The 26,295-nt window shown below is 48.6% G+C and overlaps 1 protein-coding gene across 2 annotated transcripts; it reads right to left on the bottom strand.

The window, feature by feature from the left end:
- Positions 1–297: 297 nt before the first annotated feature.
- Positions 298–26,295, bottom strand: mpped2a (metallophosphoesterase domain containing 2a). 2 transcript variants are annotated; one of them, XM_068312450.1, is made up of 7 exons: positions 25,892–26,295; positions 24,081–24,311; positions 16,998–17,179; positions 15,242–15,467; positions 5,300–5,415; positions 4,353–4,466; positions 298–555 (listed from the first exon to the last, which is right to left on the bottom strand). In XM_068312450.1, exons 2-7 carry the CDS (start codon positions 24,224–24,226, stop codon positions 437–439), a joined length of 903 nt encoding a protein of 300 aa, XP_068168551.1. In that variant the 5' UTR covers positions 24,227–24,311; positions 25,892–26,295; the 3' UTR covers positions 298–436. The 2 variants fall into 2 exon arrangements, with proteins under 2 accessions (XP_068168551.1, XP_068168561.1); XM_068312460.1 differs by lacking the exon at positions 25,892–26,295 and adding an exon at positions 24,857–25,783.

The following is a 26,295-nucleotide window of genomic DNA, read 5'->3' as shown; positions in this document are numbered from 1 at the left end:
TCCGGCTAATGCAAACAAAACCAAAAGAATTGTACAAATTCACAAAGCATTTATTTATCTTACAGTCTGAACAATATTTATCAAGAGCAAAGATTGTGTAACCACACCCCCCCACCCCGCCCCGCCCCCCCAGGGAGAATACCAGCATCTTCATCATTGGTAGAACGATATTAACAATATTAATGAAGGAAACCAGAACCGTTGGCACGAGCAGAAAAAAAACCTACCAGTATTCTCCTTTAACCTGGCCCCCCCATCAAACCCCGCCCCTTCCCACCCCTAGCCCCGCCCCCTCAGTCTCTGGTCAGTCTCAACAGGTTGAAGGAGACCAAAAGTTTGCAAAGAAACACGTACATTTTTTTTCTTATCTCGACATATTTATAGAAAAAGTAGTTTATCCTGCCTGTGGCCCCGCCCCCGCCCCCCCCCGCTGGTCTCAGGAGCTGGAGGGGGTGGGCAGGTCGAACACGATGGGGGGGTTGGTGGGCTGGAAGCTGACGGTGCAGGTGGAGGCGTTGATGAAGGTGGTGTAGCCGTCGGTCATGATGCCGTAGCCTGAGACGGAAACACGGCAGGAAGTCAGTAAAGGGTTAACACGTTTCTATGGTAACCGGACAAAAATTATATCAAAGTAAATAACAACAAATAAATAAAGGTCAGGTGTACAGGATAAGAGGCAGAGAATAGTCCACCTTAAAAAGCTCTGAGAAACGCGTGACGTCATGACATGTAGCTGTCACCTGTGTCACATCTATCACCTGTGTCACATCTATCACCTGTGTCACATCCATCACCTGTGTCACATCCATCACCTGTGTCACATCCATCACCTGTGTCACATCTATCACCTGTGTCACATCCATCACCTGTGTCACATCCATCACCTGTGTCACATCCATCACCTGTGTCACATCTATCACCTGTGTCACATCTATCACCTGTGTCACATCAATCACCTGTGTCACATCCATCACCTGTGTCACATCTATCACCTGTGTCACATCCATCACCTGTGTCACATCTATCACCTGTGTCACCTGTGTCACATCTATCACCTGTGTCACATCTATCACCTGTGTCACATCCATCACCTGTGTCACATCTATCACCTGTGTCACATCCATCACCTGTGTCACATCTATCACCTGTGTCACATCCATCACCTGTGTCACATCCATCACCTGTGTCACATCCATCACCTGTGTCACATCCATCACCTGTGTCACATCCATCACCTATGTAACATTTATCACCTGTGTCACATCCATCACCTGTGTCACATCCATCACCTGTGTCACATCCATCACCTGTGTCACATCCATCACCTGTGTCACATCTATCACCTGTGTCACCTGTGTCACATCTATCACCTGTGTCACATCTATCACCTGTGTCACATCCATCACCTGTGTCAATCCATCAGCTGTGTCACATCTATCACCTGTGTCACATCCATCACCTGTGTCACATCCATCACCTGTGTCACATCCATCACCTGTGTCACATCCATCACCTGTGTCACATCCATCACCTATGTAACATTTATCACCTGTGTCACATCCATCACCTGTGTCACATCCATCACCTGTGTCACATCCATCACCTGTGTCACATCTATCACCTGTGTCACATCCATCACCTGTGTCACATCTATCACCTGTGTCACATCCATCACCTGTGTCACATCTATCACCTGTGTCACCTGTGTCACATCTATCACCTGTGTCACATCCATCACCTGTGTCACATCCATCACCTGTGTCACATCTATCACCTGTGTCACATCTATCACCTGTGTCACATCTATCACCTGTGTCACATCCATCACCTGTGTCACATCTATCACCTGTGTCACATCTATCACCTGTGTCACATCTATCACCTGTGTCAACTGTGCCACATCTATCACCTGTGTCACCTGTGTCACATCTATCACCTGTGTCACATCCATCACCTGTGTCACATCTATCACCTGTGTCAATCCATCACCTGTGTCAATCCATCACCTGTGTCACATCCATCACCTGTGTCACATCCATCACCTGTGTCACATCTATCACCTGTGTCACATCTATCACCTGTGTCACATTTATCACCTGTGTCACATCTATCACCTGTGTCAACTGTGCCACATCTATCACCTGTGTCACCTGTGTCACATCTATCACCTGTGTAACATCTATCACCTGTGTCACATCTATCACCTGTGTCACATCTGTCACCTGTGTCACATCTGTCACCTGTGTCACATCTATCACCTGTGTCACATCTATCACCTGTGTCACATCCATCACCTGTGTCACATCTATCACCTGTGTCAATCCATCACCTGTGTCACATCCATCACCTGTGTCACATCCATCACCTGTGTCACATCTATCACCTGTGTCACATCTATCACCTGTGTCACATCTATCACCTGTGTCACATTTATCATCGGTGTCAGATTTATCACCTGTGTCACATCTATCACCTGTGTCACATCCATCACCTGTGTCACATCTATCACCTGTGCCACATCTATCACCTGTGTCACATCCATCACTTGTGTCACATCCATCACCTGTGTCACATCTATCACCTGTGTCACATCTATCAACTGTGTCACATCTATCACCTGTGTCACATCTATCACCTGTGTCAACTGTGCCACATCTATCACCTGTGTCACCTGTGTCACATCTATCACCTGTGTAACATCTATCACCTGTGTCACATCTGTCACCTGTGTCACCTCTATCACCTATGTAACATCTATCACCTGTGTCACATCCATCACCTGTGTCACATCCATCACCTGCGTCACATCCATCACCTGTGTCACATCCATCACCTGTGTCACATCTATCACCTGTGTCACATCCATCACCTGTGTAACATCTATCACCTGTGTCACCTGTGTCACATCTATCACCTGTGTCACATCTATCACCTGTGTCGCATCTATCACCTGTGTCGCCTGTGTAACAATCCATCACCTGTGTCACATCTATCACCTGTGTCACATCCATCACCTGTGTCACATCCATCACCTGTGTCACATCTATCACCTGTGTCAATCCATCACCTGTGTCACATCCATCACCTGTGTCACATCCATCACCGGTATCACATCTATCACCTGTGTCACATCCATCACCGGTATCACATCTATCACCTGTGTCACATTTATCACCCGTGTCAGATTTATCACCTGTGTCACATCTATCACCTGTGTCACATCCATCACCTGTGTCACATCTATCACCTGTGCCACATCTATCACCTGTGTCACATCCATCACCTGTGTCACATCCATCACCTGTGTCACATCTATCACCTGTGTCACATCTATCACCTGTGTCACATCTATCACCTGTGTCAACTGTGCCACATCTATCACCTGTGTCACCTGTGTCACATCTATCACCTGTGTAACATCTATCACCTGTGTCACATCTATCACCTGTGTCACATCTGTCACCTGTGTCACATCTATCACCTGTGTCACCTCTATCACCTATGTAACATCTATCACCTGTGTCACATCCATCACCTGTGTCACATCCATCACCTGTGTCACATCCATCACCTGTGTCACATCCATCACCTGTGTCACATCTATCACCTGTGTCACATCTATCACCTGTGTCACATCCATCACCTGTGTAACATCTATCACCTGTGTCACCTGTGTCACATCTATCACCTGTGTAACATCTATCACCTGTGTCACATCTATCACCTGTGTCGCCTGTGTAACAATCCATCACCTGTGTAACATCTATCACCTGTGTCACATCTATCACCTGTGTCACATCTATCACCTTTGTCACATCTATCACCTGTGTAACATCTATCACCTGTGTCACATCTATCACCTGTGTAACATCTATCACCCTTTGTAACATCCATCAACTGTGTCAAATTTATCACCTGTGTCACATTTATCACCTGTGTAACATCTATCACCTGTGTCACATCTATCACCTGTGTAACATCTATCACCTGTGTCACATCTATCACCTGTGTAACATCTATCACCTGTGTAACATCCATCAACTGTGTCAAATTTATCACCTGTGTCACATTTATCACCTGTGTAACACCTATCACCTGTTTCACCTCTATCACCTGTGTCACATTTATCACCTATGTAACATCTATCACCTGTGTAACATTTATCACCTGTGTAACACCTATCACCTGTTTCACCTCTATCACCTGTGTCACATCTATCACCTGTGTAACATCTATCACCGGTGTCACTTGGACAGTCACTGTTAGCTAAAACAGCTCCTGCCCTGTGCCCCTGTGGGGCGGTGTGAGGCACAGGTGCTAACAGGAAGTGATGTCAGGACCAGCTGACGTACCTTCATGAATTCCCCCGAAGGCGTGGAGTTTGGGCCGGACCCTCTTCTGGACCGTGTTGAGCAGCTCCACACACCCCACCCTCTGCAGCTCCTTAGGAACCCAGTCCCTGAAGCCTGGGGGGGACACAGGTGTGTTTACCAGCCCCGCCCTACTATGCCCCGCCCTCAATGCCCCGCCCAAATCAAGTTTCGGTTCAATCAAACAACGGACGGAGAAAACGAGATTAGCTGGAACGACTCCGTGATTATGAAAACCAATAGTCATTACTGAATGTCTGGATAACACACACACACACACACGTACACACACACACACACACACACACACGTACACACACACACACACACACGTACACACACACACACACACACACACACGTACACACACACACAGACACACACCACACACACACACACACACAGACACACACACACACACACAGACACACACACACAGACACACACACACACACCCACACACACAGACACACGTTTACACACACACACACACACACACACATACACACGTTTACACACACACACACACACACACACACACACACACACACACACATACACACGTTTACACACACACACACACGCATACCACACACACACACAAACACACACAGACACACGTACACACACGTACACACGTACACACACACACACACACGTTTACACACACACACACACGCATACCACACACACACACAAACACACACACACACACACACGTACACACGTACACACACGTACACACACAGACACACGTTTACACACACACACACACACACGTTTACACACACACACACACAAACACACACACACACACGTACACACACACACACACACACACACACACACCCTGCAGTAACATCCGATCTAGACTATAATGAGGCTCGTTAGGCGAGCGACGGAGGCCTGTGATTGGCTCATTGGCTCACCGAGGGGGGGTCCGTGGGTCATCAGGATGTCGATGCCTTCAGGGACCAGGTTCCACTTGTCCAGCAGGGACTGCCCCCGGGGCAGGTTGAACCCCCAGCCGTTAAACCACGGGGTCCTGCAGAGACGCCACATGATCAGAGACAGATGTAATGATCCACCCGACCACCGGGGGCGCTGACAGGATATGACATCATCAGACACCAGAGACCTCGTCTGTGAAAAACTCTGCTACTCATTTACACCACAGGAAGTCTTTTATTTTGAAAAACAGCCTGCGGTCACATGACAACACGGGTTAAACACGCCAACGACACGTTTACAAATTCCACCGCCCTCAATAAAACATTTTAGTGGTACAATGATGGATGAGTGATGGATGAATGATGGATGAGTGATGGATGAGTGATGGATGAATGATGGATGAGTGATGGATGAGTGATGGATGAGTGATGGATGAGTGATGGATGAGTGATGGATGAGGGATGGATGAGTGATGGATGATTGATGGATGAGTGATGGATGAGGGATGGATGAGTGATGGATGATTGATGGATGAGGGATGGATGAGTGATGGATGAGTGATGGATGAATGATGGATGAGTGATGGATGAATGATGGATGAGTGATGGATGAGGGATGGATGAGTGATGGATGATTGATGGATGAGTGATGGATGAGGGATGGATGATTGATGGATGAGGGATGGATGAGTGATGGATGAGTGATGGATGAGGGATGGATGAGTGATGGATGATTGATGGATGAGGGATGGATGAGTGATGGATGAGTGATGGATGAGGGATGGATGCAGACATAACGCTGTGATGTTGCGATGGGGGCGGGGCTTTGGGACCTCGTCAAACATCAGTAACCTTTGTTCATGCGGGGGGGGGCTAACCAGACCCCCCCGATCTGGTCCTTCTGAAGCATCCCTTAGAAAACGAACCGTCTGACTTCAGGTCGGCGGGGGGAGGAGCTTCCTGAGCCGTGGGGTCTAGCGCCCCCCCAGGATCGATCTGGTGCCGTTCCCCCCCCCCCAGACTGAGAAACGAGCAGCCAATCAGGAGGCAGCGAGGCTGATTAATGAAAACTAATCACACAGATACAGCTAATGGACGCCTAATGGATCACCACCGCCACCGCAGAGGGGGCGGAGCTTCAGCCCGCAGTGGGGGGCGGAGCTTCAGCCTGGAGAGCATCTATCTGGATCTGCTAACAGATTGGGACGCGGCCCGAAAACGTCCCGACGGCAGAAACACAAAGCTGGGCGTCGGCTCAGCTTCCTGTTCCACCCCCCCCAAGACATCCGTCATGGGGGGGCCCTACCCCCCCAATACGGGTGGATCCGGAGCCCAAAGGTCCTGCCTGAGAGGGGTGGGACGCCGCCACAACGGCCCCATTGTTGCCCCCGCCGGTAAAATATACCTTCATGCAAGTGTATTAGTTACCCCCCCCCCCCCCCCCACAAGATTAATGACATCCTGGTCCCATAAAGGACAGATTGTTTCCTCTGTGTGTGTCTGTGTGTGTGACACACACACACACAGACACACACACAGACACACACACACACACACACACACACACAGACACACACACACACACACACAGACACACACACACACACACAGACACACGCACACACACACACACACACACACACACACAGACACACAGACACACAGACACACAGACACACACACAGACACACACACACACACACACACACACACACACACACACACACACACACACAGACACACACACACACAGACACACACACACAGACACACACACACACACACACAGACACACACAGACACACAGACACACACACACACACACACACAGACACACACACACACACACACAGACACAGACACACACACACACACACACACACACACACACACACACACACACACACACACACACACACACACACACACAGACACACGCACACACACACACACACACACAGACACACAGACACACACACACACAGACACACACACACACAGACACACACACACACAGACACACACACACACACACACACACACACACACACACACACACACACACAGACACACACACACACAGACACACACACACAGACACACACAGACACACACAGACACACACAGACACACAGACACACACACACACACACACACACACAGACACACACACACACACACACACACACACACACACACACACACACACACAGACACACACACACAGACACACACACACACACACACAGACACACACAGACACAGACACACACACACACACACACACACACACACACACACACAGACACACACACACACACACACACACACACACACACACACACACACACACACACACACACACACACACACACACAGTGTTCAAACACACTCCAGAGCCAAGCGTGTGTCAGGTGAAGGATGACCCAGATGCATCGTGGGAAACCCGTTGGACTAGAGGAGGCAGCGGGTGAGGGGGGGTGGCGGGGGGGCAGGCGATCCATGGTGTCTGACCTCTGAGTCAGACTGGCCCCGGGGTCACGGGGGGGCGGGGCTCTAATTGATCAACCTGTCAGAGCCAATGAGGAGGGCCGTGTTAATGGGAGTTTTATAAGCCCCACGGGGGCAGCACCTGACACACACTCAGACCAGTGTGTGTGTGTGTGTGTGTGTGTGTGTGTGTCTGTGTGTGTGTGTCTGTGTGTGTGTGTGTGTGTGTGTGTGTGTGTGTGTGTGTGTGTGTAGCTTATTAAATGGAACCAAGTGCGTTTGACAAATGGCCTCTCAACACCAAGGCCACCTTAGCAAACTTTGGGGACGAGGTAGAAACCACAAGGGTGAAGATGTGTGTGTGTGTGTCTGTGTGTGTGTGTGTGTGTGTCTGTGTCTGTGTGTGTGTGTGTGTGTGTGTGTGTGTGTGTGTGTGTGTGTGTCCAGCACTAATAACCTATGCCCGGTGACTGATGGAGTGTGGAATGGATTAATCTCCTGCTGCCAAACGTGGAGGCGCTAAGGGTTAGCCTGCAGCCTTTAGCCTCCTGAGGGGGGGCCACGCCCCCGTTCACACGCCCCCCTCCCGCCCCCCCTCCAGGGCTCACCCCCTCACCGGGTGCAGGTTGACCTCCAGGACTCCGGCATAAAACAAGTGCGGCGTCAGCCGGCGGACACGGTGCTGCTGGCAGAGGACAGAGGCACCTGATTGGACAGAGAGGAAGGGCGTGGGAAGGGCGGGACCTTTTGATGTCACAGCTGGATGCCCCACCCCAACCCTTCAAGAACCCCCCAACAACCCCCTTCAAACTCAAACCAGGACGGTTTTTTATTCACAATTTAGTTTTTGTTGTGTTGTTGTTGTTTTTTTACTTATTTATTTATTTTTAGCTATTTATTTATTTATTTATTATTTATTTTTTATTCACGTTTTTTATATCTATATCACAACACACAGCTGATGCACCAGGGGGCGTGGCCTGTGTCAGAGCCGAGGGGTGTGGCCAGAACACGGGTCCTGAAGAGGATTAACAGAAGGGTTCCATCCAGAGAAGGATCCGTCATTAAAACAGGCATCAGACTCGCTTCCACGGGGAGGCGGGGCTTAAGTATTTAACTCCGTCCTGATTGGCCGCTGCAGCCTGTGGCGTTTGATTGGGCGTCTGTCTGTTAGCCGCTAAAACACTCGACTTTCCTGCCGTTGTTGCTCCTTCAAACCGGTCGGTTTCCCGTCGGATGAAGAGCAGACCATCGTCAGCAAAGCGACGACGTGAACCAGGTTGTGTTAGGACCTGGTCCCCCCCCCCCCGACATGACTCCAAACAACCCTTCATCTGGGGTCAAAGGTCGAGGACAGGGGTGTTCAAAGCAAGAGGAAAGGTCAGGGGGTCGTTCCTGGTTATTGTCTCCGCCTCCAGAGCACGGTTGCCGGGGCGCCGAGGCAACAATGGTGCCGGGAACACACAGGAGCCAGCATTGTTCGCCCCACGGGCGTCCACACAAAGCGCCCGAACAGAACCCAAGGCCGACCGGGGGGGGGCCTCACAAAGGAGCGCAGGATGCTGACAAACACCCTCCATCGTTAAGCGGGGGCGGGACGAGAAGCGGATGAAACCTGCGGCGTCTCGCCGACGGCTCAGCCTCTTCGTCACGCGCTGCACCTGTGTGCGCGGACCCCCCCGCGCCGCTGCCTCAGCGCGGCGGGCGGAGATAAGCCCCCATCCCGTCCTCGCCGCTGACGCTGTGAGGGGTCAGCAGGAAGGACAGGAAGTGCAGCGCGGCGACGTGAATGCTATCGCCGCCGAGCAGGAAGCTGCCCGTGTTTGTGTCGCTGTCGGCGCTGATGGATGGCTCCCCGAGGACACGCCCCCCTCGCCGCTCCCACCGAGACGGGGGGGGGGGGGGTGAGCCTCACTGGGACAACGGCTGGCGTTAGCCTGGAGCCTTTAGCGGTAAAAATGTTACCCAATTTAACAGACAGATCTTTTAGTTAATTTCAATTCTTTCTTTTTATATTTAAATTTAATTTCTAAATGTATTTTAAATTTTTAAATTTATTTAAATTGCTATTTTTTATTTTTATACTTTTATTTAATTTTCCTACGAAACTCTTAGTTTCTTATTATTTTTATTAATTTTATTTATTGTTAAATTTATTTAAACTTTTTAAATTTGTTTAAATTGCTATTTTTAATTTTTTTAATTTCCAGACTTTTATTTAATTTTCCTAGGTAACTCAAATTTTTTTTAGTTTATTTTAAAATGTTTTATTATTTTTACGAATGTTTTGTAATGACATCATCTATGACATTCAAAGGGCCCCGCCCCTTCTCCCTGCTGTGGACCAATCCCTTCGACACACCTGATCCCTTCTGCCTGAACCAATGACCCGTCCCCGTCCAGCGTGGGACGAGCGCCTGCTAACACATGCTAGCTGTCTGCCTACCACGTGCTCGCCTGCCCCCTCGTTTGCCTCATCATCACAGAGGCTAACCCGCGGCGCCATTAGCGGCTAACACGCAGCTCCGCCGCTAAAGGGCAACGTTCCATTAATTCTGCAGGTACAAAGGAAGAAACGGTTTCAGGGCGCGTTTAGCGGCGCTAGCGCTCAGCCTCTTTGTGGGGGGGGGGCTGGGGGGGCTCCAGTGTGTTTACACAGAGCTGGTATTAATAACGGAGCCACTTAGCATTCAGCGGCGCCGGCCTCAGCTTGTTTGCTTCACAGGTCATTAAATTGATGCCGCAGCGCTAACGTTCATTACAGCGGCGCAGCGGTCGGGGCTCCGCCTCCAATCCCCCGCCAGAATCCGGCACCGCCTTCCTCTTCCTCATCCCTGGACACTCTAACGCTAATGCTAAGACAGCTACACGTGGGGCGTAGTCAGCAAAGACCACCCACGATGAGGCTTCTCTCTAGCTCCGCCCCAAAGTCAAAGAACCACACCCCCACGGAGGAGGAGGTCGAAATGCCATGGAAACCAACCACAGGAAGTAGTCAGGTGCTCCTCTGGGGGCGGGGCCACAGGTGGGACCATCAGGAGCAAAGGAGGACCGGCCCCCCAGGGGAGAGGGCAGCCCAGACATCTGTGGTCCAGACCGGGTCAGGAGTCGTCCTCGGGGTCAGAGGTCACGTCCGAGAGTGAATTAACCCCCCCCCTTCCAAACACAAGTTCTGTGCTTTCAAGAGGACAACAGCCCCCCCCCCCCCCCCCCGCGTTATCCAATCAATGACAAGAATAGAGCCAGGAGAACGAGGGGGGGGGGGGGGGGCGTCTATAGAGAAGTGACCTTCAGAGCCCGTTCAACAGGCTGGCAGCAGCGGGGGCCGCTGGGGGGTCACGGCGCTGCTACCCCCTGGAACAGGAAGTCGCGTTGACCTTTGAACCGCCTCTCAGACACGAGTGGACCCCACCTTCAAACGGCGCCGAGGAGCAGCTGGGGGGGGCCGAGAGGCGGCGCTGTAGTTTCACCAGCGCCACCTTCAGGCTGGAGGACCACGCTACAACACGCTATACACACACACACACACACACACACACACACACACACACACAGCATCCGTCACCTGACAACCAGGTGACAAACCCACCAGTGGGCGGAGCAACATATTTATCACTACTGTGTTTTCACTTTAGGACAGGAGGCGGAGCTCAGCGACCCTCGTGCTGTCAGGCAGCTGTAAAGCGTCGTGATTGGATGAGACAAGATGGCTCAGTGATTCAATGTGGCTAATGCTAATGCTAACTTTTTTGACCCGATCTAAAGCTGAAACAAATTCTTGTTTGTATGAATAAATTAAGCTTCTATTTTATCTGATATGATGAAATTTCTGTGTAAAACTTTCAAATGAAAATAAACTAATTTTTCATGTTCCTTTGATGTTTTCATCACATTTTAATATTTTTTATTATTAACATTTTGTTTTAATGAGCTTTAGGTTCTCTGACACACATTATGATTGAATTTTAATGATGAGTTTCTACAAAACCACGTTTCTCTTGACAGGAACTGATGACATCACAGAGGTGTGTGTGTGTGTGTGTGTGTGTGTGTGTGTGTGTGTGTGTGTGTGGGCACACAGCCAACACACTGAGGTGACTTCAGGGTGACGGAGCTAAAAGCGACCGACACGACGGTCGGATGCGAGCGACGCAAACAAACATCCGACAGGAAGTCACTTTCACTCACCACCATTTCTAACGATGCAACAAGATCAATGATATTGATTTGATTTAAAATCAGTTGAGATTGTTTTGTTAATCTGCATCTAATCCACATCAGATTAAACCTGAACAAACCAGCTGTTCTTCATCCTGACATGACGTCATCATCCTCACCTGATCAATCCATTCACTGATTGATCGAATGAGGAAACAAGACTAATAAACACCTTATAGTAATTTTAATAAATTTAGAATTTTATTTTAATTTATTTTAAAAATTTACTTTTTAATCCATTTAAATTTTTATTTTAATTTTTTTTACGTTTTAATTTAAGAGAATTAAAAAAAACATTTTAAAATGTTTATTCAATTTTCCTACAAAACTTGAATTTTACGTACATGAAGTGTTATAAAATAAAGAAAATTGAATTTAGTTTTCTTTATTTTGTGTTGCATTTAATGTAAATCTTACAATTCCAGCTGTTTATAAAAACTGACTTTTTTGGGGTGGAATCCCCTGAAGAACACTTTTCGTGTGTGATTATTATATCATTATAAGATTTAACGATGACTAATAAAGAAATAAAACTCAGTTTTTCTAAATGTCAGATTCTTTTCTTATAATTTATTTGAAGAATTTTCATTTTAATTTTACGGCTGAGAATAATTTACAGCTTCTTGTCTCAACCTTTAAAAAGTCACATGATCTCATGAGAAAAACAAACCTCCAATCAGCTCATCATCACACACACACACACACACACACACACACACACACACACACACACACACACACACACACACACACACACACACACACACACACACACACACCTGACCTTTACAGTGAAAAATGAATACATGAATAAAACTCAAACCTGCAAACGACAGATCTGCATTTGGCCCCCAGCCCCCCCACTTTGGAGTCAAATGGGGCAGTTTGATTTAATCTGCCCCCCAGGGAGCCCCCCCACACCCCACACACACACTGATGACATTTGGTGGATGGAAAACGACGGAGAGACGAAGACGAGAAGAAAGAAGAGATGAGGAAGAGGGGGGCCAACAGTTTGACCTTTGACCTGTGAGTGCAGTGGCGACTAAGTCTCCAAACAGGTTAATCCCTGGGGGGGGGGTGTTATCGGAGTCGATAGCAGAATTCCTGCATCGGAGCAGCCGTCAGTTATTCATGATGTCATCAAAAGGGGCGTGGCCACACCACCGTAAACTATGAACTCAGTTGTTTGGGTAGTTGACGTGACAACCAGCAAACCTTTGACACCCCCAAAAGTGCCACGCCCCCAAAAACCATGACATCACAGCCCAGCCGCACACATCCGACAGAGGGAACCACGTGGCGACAAACGTTTTTATTACTTCTTACAGTTTAATTAGATCATGAATAAATAATCAATAAACAATAAATAATAAATAAATAATAAAATACATAATAAATAAAAGAGGAAGCAGTAAATAAACGAGACGCAAGTTAAAATTCATGAGTTCTCCAGACGGAGAAACACACCCGTCAGGAGACCTTCAGCTCCTGAAGAGGGCTGATTGACACGTGTGTGTGTGTGTGTGTGTGTGTGTGTGTGTGTGTGTGTGTGTGTGTGTGTGTGTGTGTGTGTGTGTGTGTCTGTGTGTGCGTGCGTGCGTGCGTGCGTGCGTGCGTGCGTGCGTGCGTGCGTGTGTGTGTGTGTGTGTGTGTGTGTGTGTGTGTGTGTGTGTCTGTGTGTGTGTGTGTGTGTGTGTCTGTGTGTGTGTGTCTGTGTGTGTGTGTGTGTGTGTGTGTGTCTTTCACAGTCGACTGATTTCATTCCGACTCGGAAGAGATTCAGAAAATTTCAAGGATGCAGAAAACAGAAATTAAATGTTAGTTTAAAAAACATCAGAAATAATTATTAAATTAAATTAATTTAAATTAAATTAAATGAGATTTAGACCAACTGGAATTATAGAAACCAAAATTATAAAATTAAAATTTGCTCCTTTGGGTCATAAAATCGAACAATCTATAAACAAGTGGTTTCTGATTTTCTTCAGGTAAGATTTTTTAAGACTGATTAATATTCAAAGTATTGATTTTGAGGATAATTAACGACAAAAATAATCATGGGTTTGATCAATGAGGAAAACAATCTTTTTTAATTTATCCCTTTGTCCTTCATTCAGTTGTTCATTTAGAAAATATATTGAACTGAATCGGATCAGCTGATCAGAGTCCAACTCAGAGGAAATCAGACCAGCATCTGTGGACCGGGACGAAGACCGGGGGGGGGGGCAGCAGGACGGAGGGAGGAAGGATGGAGGGCACCCTCCTCTTCCTCCTGCTGCTCTTATGTCTGAGGAATTCTGGGTAACGGCCCCGCCGCTGCCTCTGAAGTTAGGCCACGCCCCCTGCTAATTATAGCGCTAACGGATGGGGGCGGGGCCAAGAGTTACTTCAGAGCTGTGAGAACCAGATGAAGCCGGATGGAGGTCGTTCCCACGGCGACCGTCAGCTTATGGCGAGGCGAGGTCGCGTATGAGCATCAGACAGCAGCAGGGCTGCGTTCTGATTGGACGAAACACGCCCAGATAAAACCCTGGACTCCTATTGTCCACTGATGGTTTAAAATCAAACATTCCTATTGGTCGATACATGTTCAATTGAAATACTTGATACCTATTGGACGAAACATATAACAATAACAATAACTCAAATGCTGGATTCTTATTGGTCAATGAGGAGTGATGACAGATGAGAATCAATGGTGACCTGATCGATCAGCATCTGCCTCTGATTGGCTCTGATTGGCGTCTGCTTGAGCCAATCACACGTGACTGTGGGCGTGTCTGGGAACAACAGGAAGTGTGTGTTCTGTTGGTCCGACTCCATCAGCTGATCTCTGACGCTTCACTTTCCCACCCCCGTGTGTGAAAACCAACACAGCCAACACACACCTGCTTCACACACACACACACACACACACACCCATCACCCCCCCCCCCGAGGGCGTGTCCCGGTAACACGCGTATCACTTAACCCCGTGTCAAACACAGGTGTAACGTGAGGCGGGCAGCCGGCCTCACAAAGGGGGGGGGGCACTGGGAATGAACCCAGCATTTCAGAGAGGCCCCTCCCTGAGGAACGACACGGGACAGGATGGGGGGGGGCACACCTTCACCTCAGGGACAAACAAAGACAGAACGGCGCTGCAGCGCGAGCTGAACCGTGTGTGTGTGTGTGTGTGTGTGTGTGTGTGTGTGTGTGTGTGTGTCTCACCAGGGCGCCCCGTAGATCCTGAAGCCCTTGACGGTGACGTCAGAGTCCTGCAGGTACACGGCGTTGGTGAGCAGCGCCTGCACGTTGTCGAAGTCCTCGGGCTTGAGCTTGGACACGGAGGGGAAGCGGTAGTAGTCCTGCTTCACCAGCTCCGCCATGAAGTCCTTGTCGAACGTCAGCTCGTGGTTCCCCGCGATCACCACCTTCACCTCGTAGGGGAGGCCGCCTGCGGGGGGAGGGGGGGTCAGCCGAGGGGGCGGAGCTCCGCTGCACGCTCCACACGCGGAGCTTAGTGTGATCGTCTCGTGCTTTAATTCTGTACTAATCTGATTTTATTTTGTAGTATTCTTTGCATGCTTTTATTTTGTAGTACTCTTTGCGTGCTCTTATTTTCTAGTACTCTGCTTTTATTTTGTAGTACTGTCTGCTTTTATTTTGTAGTACTCTGCTTTTATTTTGTAGTAACCTTTGTATGCTTTTATTTTGTAGTACTCTTTTATTTTGTATCACTCTGCTTTTATTTTGTAGTACTCTGCATGTTTTTATTTTGTAGTACTCTGCATGCTTTTATTTTGTAGCACTCTGCTTTTATTTTGTAGTACTCTGCTTTTATTTTGTAGTACTCTGCATGTTTTTATTTTGTAGTACTCTGCATGTTTTTATTTTGTACTACTCTGCATGTTTTTATTTTGTAGTACTCTGCTTTTATTTTGTAGTACTCTGCTTTTATTTTGTAGTACTCTGCATGCTTTTATTTTTTAGTACTCTGCATGCTTTTATTTTGTAGTACTCTGCATGTTTTTATTTTGTCATCTTGTTTGAGACTCTCCTTCTATAAAGTGTTTTGACACGTCTGCTGATGTGATGAAGCACTTTACAATTAAAAGCTGATCAATCCATTGATCGACTGATCGATCGATCGATAGATGTGTTTTATTTCTGATCAGATCAGAGATCCTCTCCGGGTCAGACGCTCCACTCTGGAGCTCCTCTGACCACACAGGCTGTTGTGTCCCTACAGAAGGTCAACCTAATGTTTGATGTCCCCCAACACACACTCACACACTCACACACACCCACACACACACACACACACACTAACCCCCCCGACCCCCCAGCACAGATCAGGACCTGAGAGAAACTCCAGATAAATGGAGGAGAATCTCCTGACTCCGGGGCGTCAGAGGTTACAACCACCGCTGACAGCCCCACTTGACCCCCCCGGGGCAGCAGACGTGGGGGGGCAGGAGATCTTGACCCAGAACTAAATGGACGGGAGCCTCCATCACATTGCCCCCCCCTCAGGACAGCCTTTCCTTCTCCTTCTCTCTGTATTTTTAGCGCTGCAGGTTCGTTTGTATGCAGCGTTAGTGGAACCGTCGCCACGGCAGCATCACCCCCCCGCCCCAACGCGCAGCAGCCCCCCCGCCCCCCCCACCAAGACCTCATCATTTAGAAGTGGGACGAGTCGACGTGCGTTTGTTTAGTGATTAATAATCTGATTATCTATAAACGGATTAACTCTGCTGCTAATGAGGCGCTGGACGCCGCACATGCTAACGCGCTAGCTGAGCATCTGAACACACACACACACACACACACACACACACACACGCGCTGAACTGAAGTGTCCAGTTTAACCTCTGACCTCCTACTCGTTTAACCTTTGCCCTCTCCTTCTGGCTGCAGGCTGTGTGTGTGTGTGTGTGTGTGTGTGTGTGTGTGTGTGTGTGTGTGTGTGTGTGTGCGCCCCCACCCAGCCAGTCGTTGAACTTCTTGACCTCTGAGGGCAGGCCCAGCTCGGTGAAGTCTCCGGTGTGCAGCAGCACGTCGCCGTACGGCATCTGGATGCCGTCGGTGCGCGAGTGTGTGTCCGACACACACACGAACCGGGTGTGTCCCGCCGGCTTGGGGGTGTCGTAAGGGATGGGGTCCACCCTGGAAAGAGAGGGGGGAGACGGGACTTAATACTCCTGCAAATTGGAAAAAAGTTAAACATGAAGCCACGTGATTGGTCAGAACCCACGCAGGTCGCGTGTAATTGTTGTGTGTGGGAGGACGTTCACTCGCCGCCGTGGCCTTTTGGAAAAACACACCAGCAGACGGGGTCAAAGGTCGTGGCCCAGGTTCACTCCAGATAAGGAGGCCGCCGCGTCTTCTTAAAGCGACGGCTCGCCGTGATGGATCGCTGCGCCGGGAAACCGCCGGGAACGTGTCCAGATAACCAGATGCTATCGGATGCTATCGGACGCTACGGCGCGTGTCCCTACCCCCCCATCCATCACCGGCCCCTGGGACAGCACTGCAACGTCTGAGGGGCCCTGAACGCCTCTTCAAATGAACCGCTAAGCAAACAGGAAGCAGGCGACTTGGTGGAACCAACTGCTCGTGCTAACTGACGCTAACTGGTGCTAAGTAGTGCTAACTGATGCTAATCCATCAGGTTGATGATCTGATTGCTGTGATTAACGAAACGGTTCTGCTCCATAAACATTTTTTTGTTTATGTTTACATTAATAAACACTTCAATGTTTGTTTACTCCTGTTTACAACATGAATAAATAAACAGTTTAATGTTTGTTTACTCCTGTTTACAACATGAATAAATAAACAGTTTAATGTTTGTTTACTCCTGTTTACAACATGAATAAATAAACAGTTTAATGTTTGTTTACTTCTGTTTATAACATGAATAAACAGTTTGTTTGTTTACTCCTGTTTACAACATGAATAAATAAACAGTTGTGTGCGTTCACGTTTGCCGATGATGTCGTAAAAATAACGACTCTGAAACGAGTCCTCAAAAGTCTGACGATGACATCATCAAAACATTAGCCAATCACTGACGTTGTCAAAAACTGACTCCGCCCTCAACTGAGTCTGATTGGATCACTTTAGCCGCACTAAACGACAGAAGCTAGGACCTTAGCGACCACCATGCTAACAGATGCTAACAGGCCTTCCATCGCTCGTCCGTCTTTGACTCCTCCAGGAGAAACATCACAACACAAAGCTGCTGTTTCTCCGCCTCAGACCACTGCATTGCCCCCCCCCCCACCACCACCACCAACACACACACACACTGCCCCCCCCCCACGGTGCAATACCATTTCTCTGAGAGCAGAGGAGGCGTCTCTTATCTTCTGCAATTCAGCTGTCTGCGCTAATTCAATAAACTTTAGAGGCACAAAATGAACAGAGGAGTAACGGGTGGGGGGGGGCACTAGGAGGGGTGGGGGTGGGGGGGCTGAGAACACAGATTCTGAGAGATTTGAATCCACAGGGGGAGAAAAATGAAGAAATGCGTGTAAAATAAAAAGCTTTCAAACAGGAAAGAAAGACTGATGGCGTTCATCTCCCCTCCCCCGCTGCCCCCCCACCCCCGACTCCATTAGTTCAGGCAGGGTGCATCCTCCTCCTCCCCCCTCCCTCGACGGCACACGAAGCTGGAGCTGGAACGGCGGCGACGACGTCGGATAAACCTTCTGCTAATTCCCCTTTCATTAATGGCCCCGCCCCTAATCGGGCCACCGCCCATCCGCCCAGCGGGGGGGGGGGTTAAAACAGATTCAGAACGAATTCTGAATTAATTTATGTAAATTTATTAAAAGCTGATTTAGACACAAAAAATAAAATAATGTGAATAATAAGAACAGAGTCACTCCAGCTGCAGATCAAACACATTCCATCAGTCGCAAATTATTCAGAGTTTCTGATTTTAAACCTAATTTCTGTTGTAGATTATTCCCTGTATTTTTCCTTTCTCTTAATAAACATGTTAAAATTAGAACCATCTTTTCCCCGGTGTTCAAACGAGTGTTTTAGCCATTCTTTTTTTACAGTGCAGCGGTTGAGTGGAGCTGAACCGGGAACAGAAGACAGAACAGATCCGTTTTGTACTCATTTTAGGAATCAGTGATTTCAGGAGAATTAAGAGGTGGTGTCTCAGACTTCATGTCACCTCCAGAAAGCAGTGCATCATGGGATGTGCTTCAAGAAAAATGTGTGCATCCCAACATGACGTTAATGCATCCCAACAGTAGTAACAGAACATACAGTAGAAGAGACACAAGCACTGAGTTTAGGGGACAGATCAATATAAAAACTGAACAAACTGTTCATTTAAATGATTTTAATAATATCGTAAATTTAATAAAAAGAAAAAAAAAGAGTAAAATTATATACAGTATTACCTTTATAAAGCGTTAAAGCCTGGTAGTCATTTTAAAAAAACAGTTTAAAAATAAGTAAAGATGTAATACAGTTTCTTTTTTAACTCTTCACTCAATAGTTTACCTTTAATTCATATTTTCTCCTGTGGACACTGAACCAAGAACCTTCACACACATTTAGTAATGTCTGTAGTAATATATGTAGTAATACCTGTAGTAATACATGTAGTAATACCTGTAGTAATACATGTAGTAATATCTGTAGTAATACCTGTAGTAATACCTGTAGTAACATCTGTAGTATAATCTGTAGTAATATCTGTGGTAATACCTGTAGTAATACCTGTAGTAATATCTGTGGTAACATCTGTGGTAACCTGTGGTAATACCTGTGGTAATACCTGTAATTATACCTGTGGTAATATCTGTAATAATACCTGTAGTAATACCTGTAGTAATACCTGTAGTAATATCTGTGGTAATACCTGTGGTAATATCTGTAATAATACCTGTAATAATATCTGTGGAAATACCTGTGGAAATACCTGTGGTAATATCTGTAGTAATACCTGTGGTAATATCTGTAGTAATACCTGTGGTAATACCTGTGGTAATATCTTCAGTAATACCTGTGGTAATACCTGTAGTAATATCTGTAGTATTATGTGTAGTATTATCTGTAGTAATACCTGTAGTAATATCTGTAGTAATATACAGTGTATGTGGTAATATCTGTAGTATTATCTGTAGTAATATCTGTAGTAATATCTGTAGCAATATACAGTGAATGTAGTATTATCTATAGTATTATCTTTAGTAACATCTGTAGTAATATACAGTGTATGTAGTAATATCTGTAGTAATACCTGTAGTAACATCTGTAGTAATATCTGTAGTAATACCTGTAGTAACACCTGTAGTAATATCTGTCTCTGTTTCTTCATTAACATTTGATTGTTTTTTATTGATTGTCATTTGATTTTTGTCCAATTTTTGCATCTTTTTCAGAAGCATGGTGAAAATCAATCAATCAATCAATCACCCTTTATTAGTCTATCTCAGCAGCAGACGTTCCAAAGCGCTTTAACAGACAGTCAAACCCAACAGGACAAGTCACACAGGTGAGTCACACAGGTGAGTGTCGTGACGACAAACTCAGGTGAGATCAAAACATAGTGGAGATTTCCAGGTGTGAAATGTAAGAGGAGGAATGGAACCACATTTTGTAGAGTGTAGGTTAAAGGTGCTGATGGTGTCAGAGAATGTGCTTCAGACGTGGAGACGCCCCAAACCAGGTGCCTGGTGTCGACACCTCAAGGCCAACGTGTGAAAACCTTCCAGCGCCTTAAATCCTGGAGGAAAAGGTTCACTTTTCACTTTTATTTCTCTGGTTGTTAAATATTAAATTCATCAAATCTCTTCCTGATTTCCATCAAACTAAACCAGAGACTCTGACTCGTTCTGCAGCGACACAGGAAGTGACATCATCATCATCATCATCAGAGGCCAGACCCCACATCAAAAGGGCTTCCATCACAGCGGACCTGTCTAACGTCCGCCATCACCTGACCCCCCCACAGCGCCCGGCCGGGACGGCACCATCACCAGGGGTTCTCCTGTTACAACAGGAGCAACGGGAGGTGGGGGGGGTCTAAAACAGGAAATGACATAATAACCACGCCCCCTGAATGGTTCTGATGAAGTTTAAATCAACAGTTTTTTATTTTAAATGATTTTTTTCAAATCAGATCAGAACTTTCTTCAGACACGGCCCTGACTCGGCTACGCACCCGTTCTCGCACGAGAACACTGCCCCCTGTTGTTTCAGGCGGTACTGCGCCGTTTCCTGATAATTCAACGCTTTAATGCGGAACGTGGAAAACAGTAAAAACGTCACCGAACCCGAAGCAGAAAAAATATTAGTCCACATAAACTAGAACTAAAAAAATAACCTGTTTACTGAAAAAAACAGAATAATAGAGAATAAAACATAAAGGAATTACATTTTGGAAACGCATCCATGAAAAAAATCTAATCTGTTAATTAAGATCATAAATGCGATTTTTAACATTTACACATTTTTTATAATGCTTTATTTGACTGAATATTTTTGCTTAAACAATCACAAATCAGATTCCTTTATTGATCCAATAGGGGAAATTGATTACTTTTTTCAACTGCTCTGTTTCAAATAAAAAACAGAGAATTTAGACTTAAGAAAGAACACAAGTGGAGTTCTGGATAAATAAGAGAATAAACAGAATAACAGATTTATTCCACCTCCTTCCTCTGATGGGTCGAACCTCGATTGTCACTGATAATCAATATCTGATCATTTTAATAACGGTCAGTCTCTCATTTAGACACAGACGTTATTCTTTATTGGAATTGTAAATTTTATATGTTTGATTTTTGGTGTATTGATCAGGACTTTTTTTTTTTAAGTCAGAATTTTCTTACAATTTTAAAGAGCAAATTTAAAAAGGAGTAAAATCCCTGCTGATGGAATCATTCAGTAGAAACTAAAAGCTGCAGTTTGGGACATTTACTGCCGACCCCGTCCCTCCGTATCCCGACCCCCGTCGGTCTAAACCGTCCCCCCGTCTGACCCACATCCCGGTCAAATTGGATTTGAGGCCGTTGGCGTCCCGACTGGAAGCATCTGGTCTGAGTCGCCGCGGCTGCAGGAAGAAAAACATCGACGGCGAGGAAAAATAAACCAGTCTGTCGCTCGTGTGTGTGTGTGTGTGTGTGTGTGTGTGTAGGTGTGTGTGTGTGTGTAGGTGTGTGTGTGTGTGTGTAGGTGTGTGTAGGTGTGTGTGTGTGTGTCTGTGTGTGTAGGTGTGTGTGTGTCTGTGTGTGTGTGTGTCTGTGTGTGTGTGTGTGTCTGTGTGTGTGTGTGTGTGTGTGTGTGTAGGTGTGTGTGTGTCTGTGTGTGTGTGTGTGTGTGTGTGTAGGTGTGTGTGTGTGTGTGTGTAGGTGTGTGTGTGTGTGTGTGTGTGTGTGTGTGTGTGTGTGTAGGTGTGTGTGTGTGTGTCTGTGTGTGTAGGTGTGTGTGTGTGTGTAGGTGTGTGTGTGTGTGTGTGTGTGTAGGTGTGTGTAGGTGTGTGTGTAGGTGTGTGTTTGTGTCTGTGTGTGTGTGTGTGTGTGTGTGTAGGTGTGTGTGTCTGTGTGTGTGTGTGTCTGTAGGTGTGTGTGTCTGTAGGTGTGTGTGTGTGTAGGTGTGTGTGTGTATGTAGGTGTGTGTGTCTGTGTGTGTGTGTGTCTGTGTGTGTGTGTGTCTGTGTGTGTGTGTGTCTGTGTGTAGGTGTGTGTGTAGGTGTGTGTGTGTGTCTGTGTGTGTGTGTGTGTGTAGGTGTGTGTGTGTGTAGGTGTGTCTGTGTGTCTGTGTGTGTGTGTGTCTGTCTCTATGTGTGTGTGTGTGTGTGTGTGTGTGTAGGTGTGTGTGTGTGTGTGTGTGTGTGTGTGTGTGTGTGTGTGTGTGTGTGTGTGTGTGTGTGTGTGTGTGTGCTGTCCTCCATCACAGAATCTAAATATTCTGTCTGGGGGGGAAAAACATTAGACTGGGGTTGGATTTCAAAAGGCAAACGCCCCCCCTCACCCCCCCCCCTCATTTAACCTCACGTCTAAACGGCGTGCATACAGAGCGACACCCCCCTTACCCCCCACCCCCCAGAAAAAGTGGGATCATTATCTCTCCAATATAAACACGCTTTACTTTCCCAGAACAGACGAGTTCTATAAGCACTTAAATGGGGGGGGGCATGGGGGGGTAAAACACTGGAGGCTCTATGGGGGCAGGAGACGGCGTAACGTTTAACACACAGCAGCTAACAGAGCTGTTTACTTGTTTACTTCGTTTGTTTGTTGTTGGGTTTAAGACACGCCCTCTCCTTTACTCCCTTTATTTCCGTTTTATTCTCTCCTCCATCTCTTATTAATTAAAACGCGGCTAATTAACGACTTTTTTACGACTTTGTCCTCACTCTGTTGTTTATTTGCTCGTAAACGGACCATGATGCACCTCTGCCAACAGGAAGCCTCTGTTTAACAGGTATTTCATTTTAACGCTACGTTTTCATCCTGACCCCGCCTCCATCCTGACCCCGCCTCCTGCCTGACCCCGCCTCCATCCTGACCCCACCTCCATCCTGACCCCGCCTCCTGCCTGACGTCAGCTGGTTCCTCGTTGTGGGTTCCATCCTCCTGACACTTTAACGAACATCTTCTGTCCTGAAGCATCTCTACCCTCTGGGGTCAACCTGGACTTGATCAGTGATCATGATGTGACCCCCCTGGACCCAGTCAGACCAGGACACGCAGGAAGAACCGCATTCAGACACAGAGCAGAGAAACAGTTCTCTTTGGATAAAAACGTCTCAACCCCAACGAGAGACAACCTTTAAACACACAGTAGTGTGTGTGTGTGTGTGTGTGTGTGTGTGTGTGTGTGTGTGTGTGTGTGTGTGTGTGTGTGTGTGTGTCCCAAGCAGAATCCTCAGCCAATTAAATTAAAGCATAAATGAAGACCCCCCCCCCCTACCCCCCCCATCAATAAAAGATCCTGATTGGCTGTCCACCAACACAACCGCCTCCAGTCCAGTCTGGACAGACAAACCGTTACAGGAGGTGAAGACAGCCGCCTCAGCGGCCGGGGGGGGACTCACATGTGGACGTGGGGGGGCTGGAAGCGGCTCTGGTTGATGTTGTAGTGGGTGAAGGCCTGGGTGGGGTTGGAGCTGTACTCGTCCACCGTGATGCTGGCTTTACCGTGAGCCATCCTCCCGCCGGTCGCTCCGGCAACGCCGTTCATTCACCGGGAGCAACAGCCAACCGCGTGACGGGCATCCTTCACCGCCACGGGCGGGGGGCGGGGTCAGCGGGGGGCGGCGACCACTCTGTAGAGACAACACACCAGTCTGTAGACACACAGCAGTCTGTGGACACACACACACACACAGCAGTCTGTGGACACACACACACACACACACACACCAGTCTGTAGACACACACACACACACACACACACACACACACACACACACACCAGTCTGTAGACACACACACACACACACACACACACACACACACACACACACACACAGACACAGACACAGACACACACACACACACACACACACACACACAGACACACCAGTCTGTAGACACACACACACACACACACACACACACACACACACACAGACACAGACACAGACACACACACACACACACACACACACACACAGACACACCAGTCTGTAGACACACACACACACACACACACACACACATACACACACACACACACACACATACACACACACACACACACCAGTCTGTAGACACACACACACACACACACACACACACACACACACACACACACACACACACACACACACACTCCTGAACCAGATTCCAGTAGAAACACCTGAAGCACCTGAAACATGGATTCCACCGTTTCACACACACATCCTGTCACCGAGGGAATCAAACCAACACCAACCCGGACCCGTCAGGCAGACTCAGAGGAACCAGGAGACGCTCAGACCGGTTCTGAAGAACTGGTCCCCCGTCTGAACGCACCAGGATCAGGATCGGTCCTCCTGGAGCCGCTGGAACACACCGAACCACCTCCCCGGACCAGGGAGAACCCTCTCCTGTCTGACCCCCGTCTGCTGTGTGGCTGGAGAGCTAAAACCCTCCAGTCGTTGCGTCATAAACAAACTGCCCCTCAATGGGAGGTGTCCTATTTCTATACCGTTAATCTGGGTCAGCTGGTTCCGCTCCCCGGGGCGTGACGTCACGGACACAATTCACTACCAATAAGTTTAGAAAGTAACTCCTCGACCCTCCCCGGATAAGTTCTGCCCTTGCCCCTGGGGGGTCCGGACGCTCCCCGGCTCCTCCGGACCCTGACAGGCGGCCGCCGCTCCACCGCCTCCGCGGTGGGGCCGCTCTGCTCTCTGCAGCCGCACGCGGCGGCACCGCGGCAGCGTCTCCGCGCCGCGCCGCGTCCGCCTCCACCGCGCGGCTACAGTAGCTAGCTCCCTAGCCTAGCTTGCTAGAACCTTCCCCGGCTCCGGGGCTCCTCGCGGGCTGCGGCTCCGCTCCGAGCCGCCTCTTACGCGGCGGGGCGCGGACACACGCACCGGTGCTGACGGTAACTTCAGCTCCGGTGAGCGCGGGGGGGGTGGTGCGAATCCACTGACCCCCGTCTGATACCGACGCGTTCCCGCCGCGCGGAGGCAGAAAGGTCGGCGCGATCCTGAACTCTGCTCCCGGGATAATGGACGCCCCGTCGGCGGCCGGCGGCCGGCGGCGCCGCGCTGCCCTCCTGCTCGTCCCCGTTAACTGACGAGCCACCTTTAACCGACGGCTTTGTGTCAGGACTCTTCCTCCCCCGTCGCCCCCGCTCCTCCTCCCCCTCCGCCCTCCCCCGGTTCCCCGAGCGGAGCGGAAACGGTGCTCTTACCTTCGTCGTGTGGGGCTTTTGTGCGTTTTTATCCGGCCGGAGAGCGAGCGTCGGGTCGGGGTCACCCCTCTACGCGGCGGCGGCGGGACGCGGGTCCATGCGGCAGCAACAGGGGAGCGGGAAAGGCTCGCGGGCGGTCCGTCCCGGAGGTTGCGGCAGTCCGCGCGCGCGGGGCAGAACCTTCGACCCGGCGGGACCTCGCGGGCTCCTGTGGCGGGAAGGCAGACACCCGAGCGGGAGGAGGGAGCCAGCCGCAGCGGGGAGGAGACGCACCGGCGGACGGCGGCTCAGGGACACGCTCTCGCCGGCGGAGGGGAGCCGGAGTGCAGTGAGTCGGAGCTGCCGCTGGGGTCAGAGAGCAGAGAGGGAGCACGAGCGAGCACAACCCCCGCCACCTCCCGCGC

The sequence above is a fragment of the Antennarius striatus genome, chromosome 1, assembly GCF_040054535.1.
Source record: "Antennarius striatus isolate MH-2024 chromosome 1, ASM4005453v1, whole genome shotgun sequence".
NCBI classification, from domain to species: Eukaryota; Metazoa; Chordata; class Actinopteri; order Lophiiformes; family Antennariidae; genus Antennarius; species Antennarius striatus.
The sequence above is the reverse complement of the archived record's forward strand: the minus strand, read 5'-3'. Positions and strand labels throughout refer to the sequence as shown.

Coding starts and splice junctions, on each gene's coding strand:
- mpped2a (XM_068312450.1), bottom strand. CDS start 24,226: ATGAACGGCGTTGCCGGAGCGACCGGCGGGAGGATGGCTCACGGTAAA. Junction 15,468..16,997: donor GAAGTTCAACGACTGGCTGG/GTGGGGGCGCAC, acceptor CTCCCCCCGCAG/GCGGCCTCCCCTACGAGGTG. Junction 5,416..15,241: donor AGGATCTACGGGGCGCCCTG/GTGAGACACACA, acceptor GCGTCTCTGCAG/GACCCCGTGGTTTAACGGCT.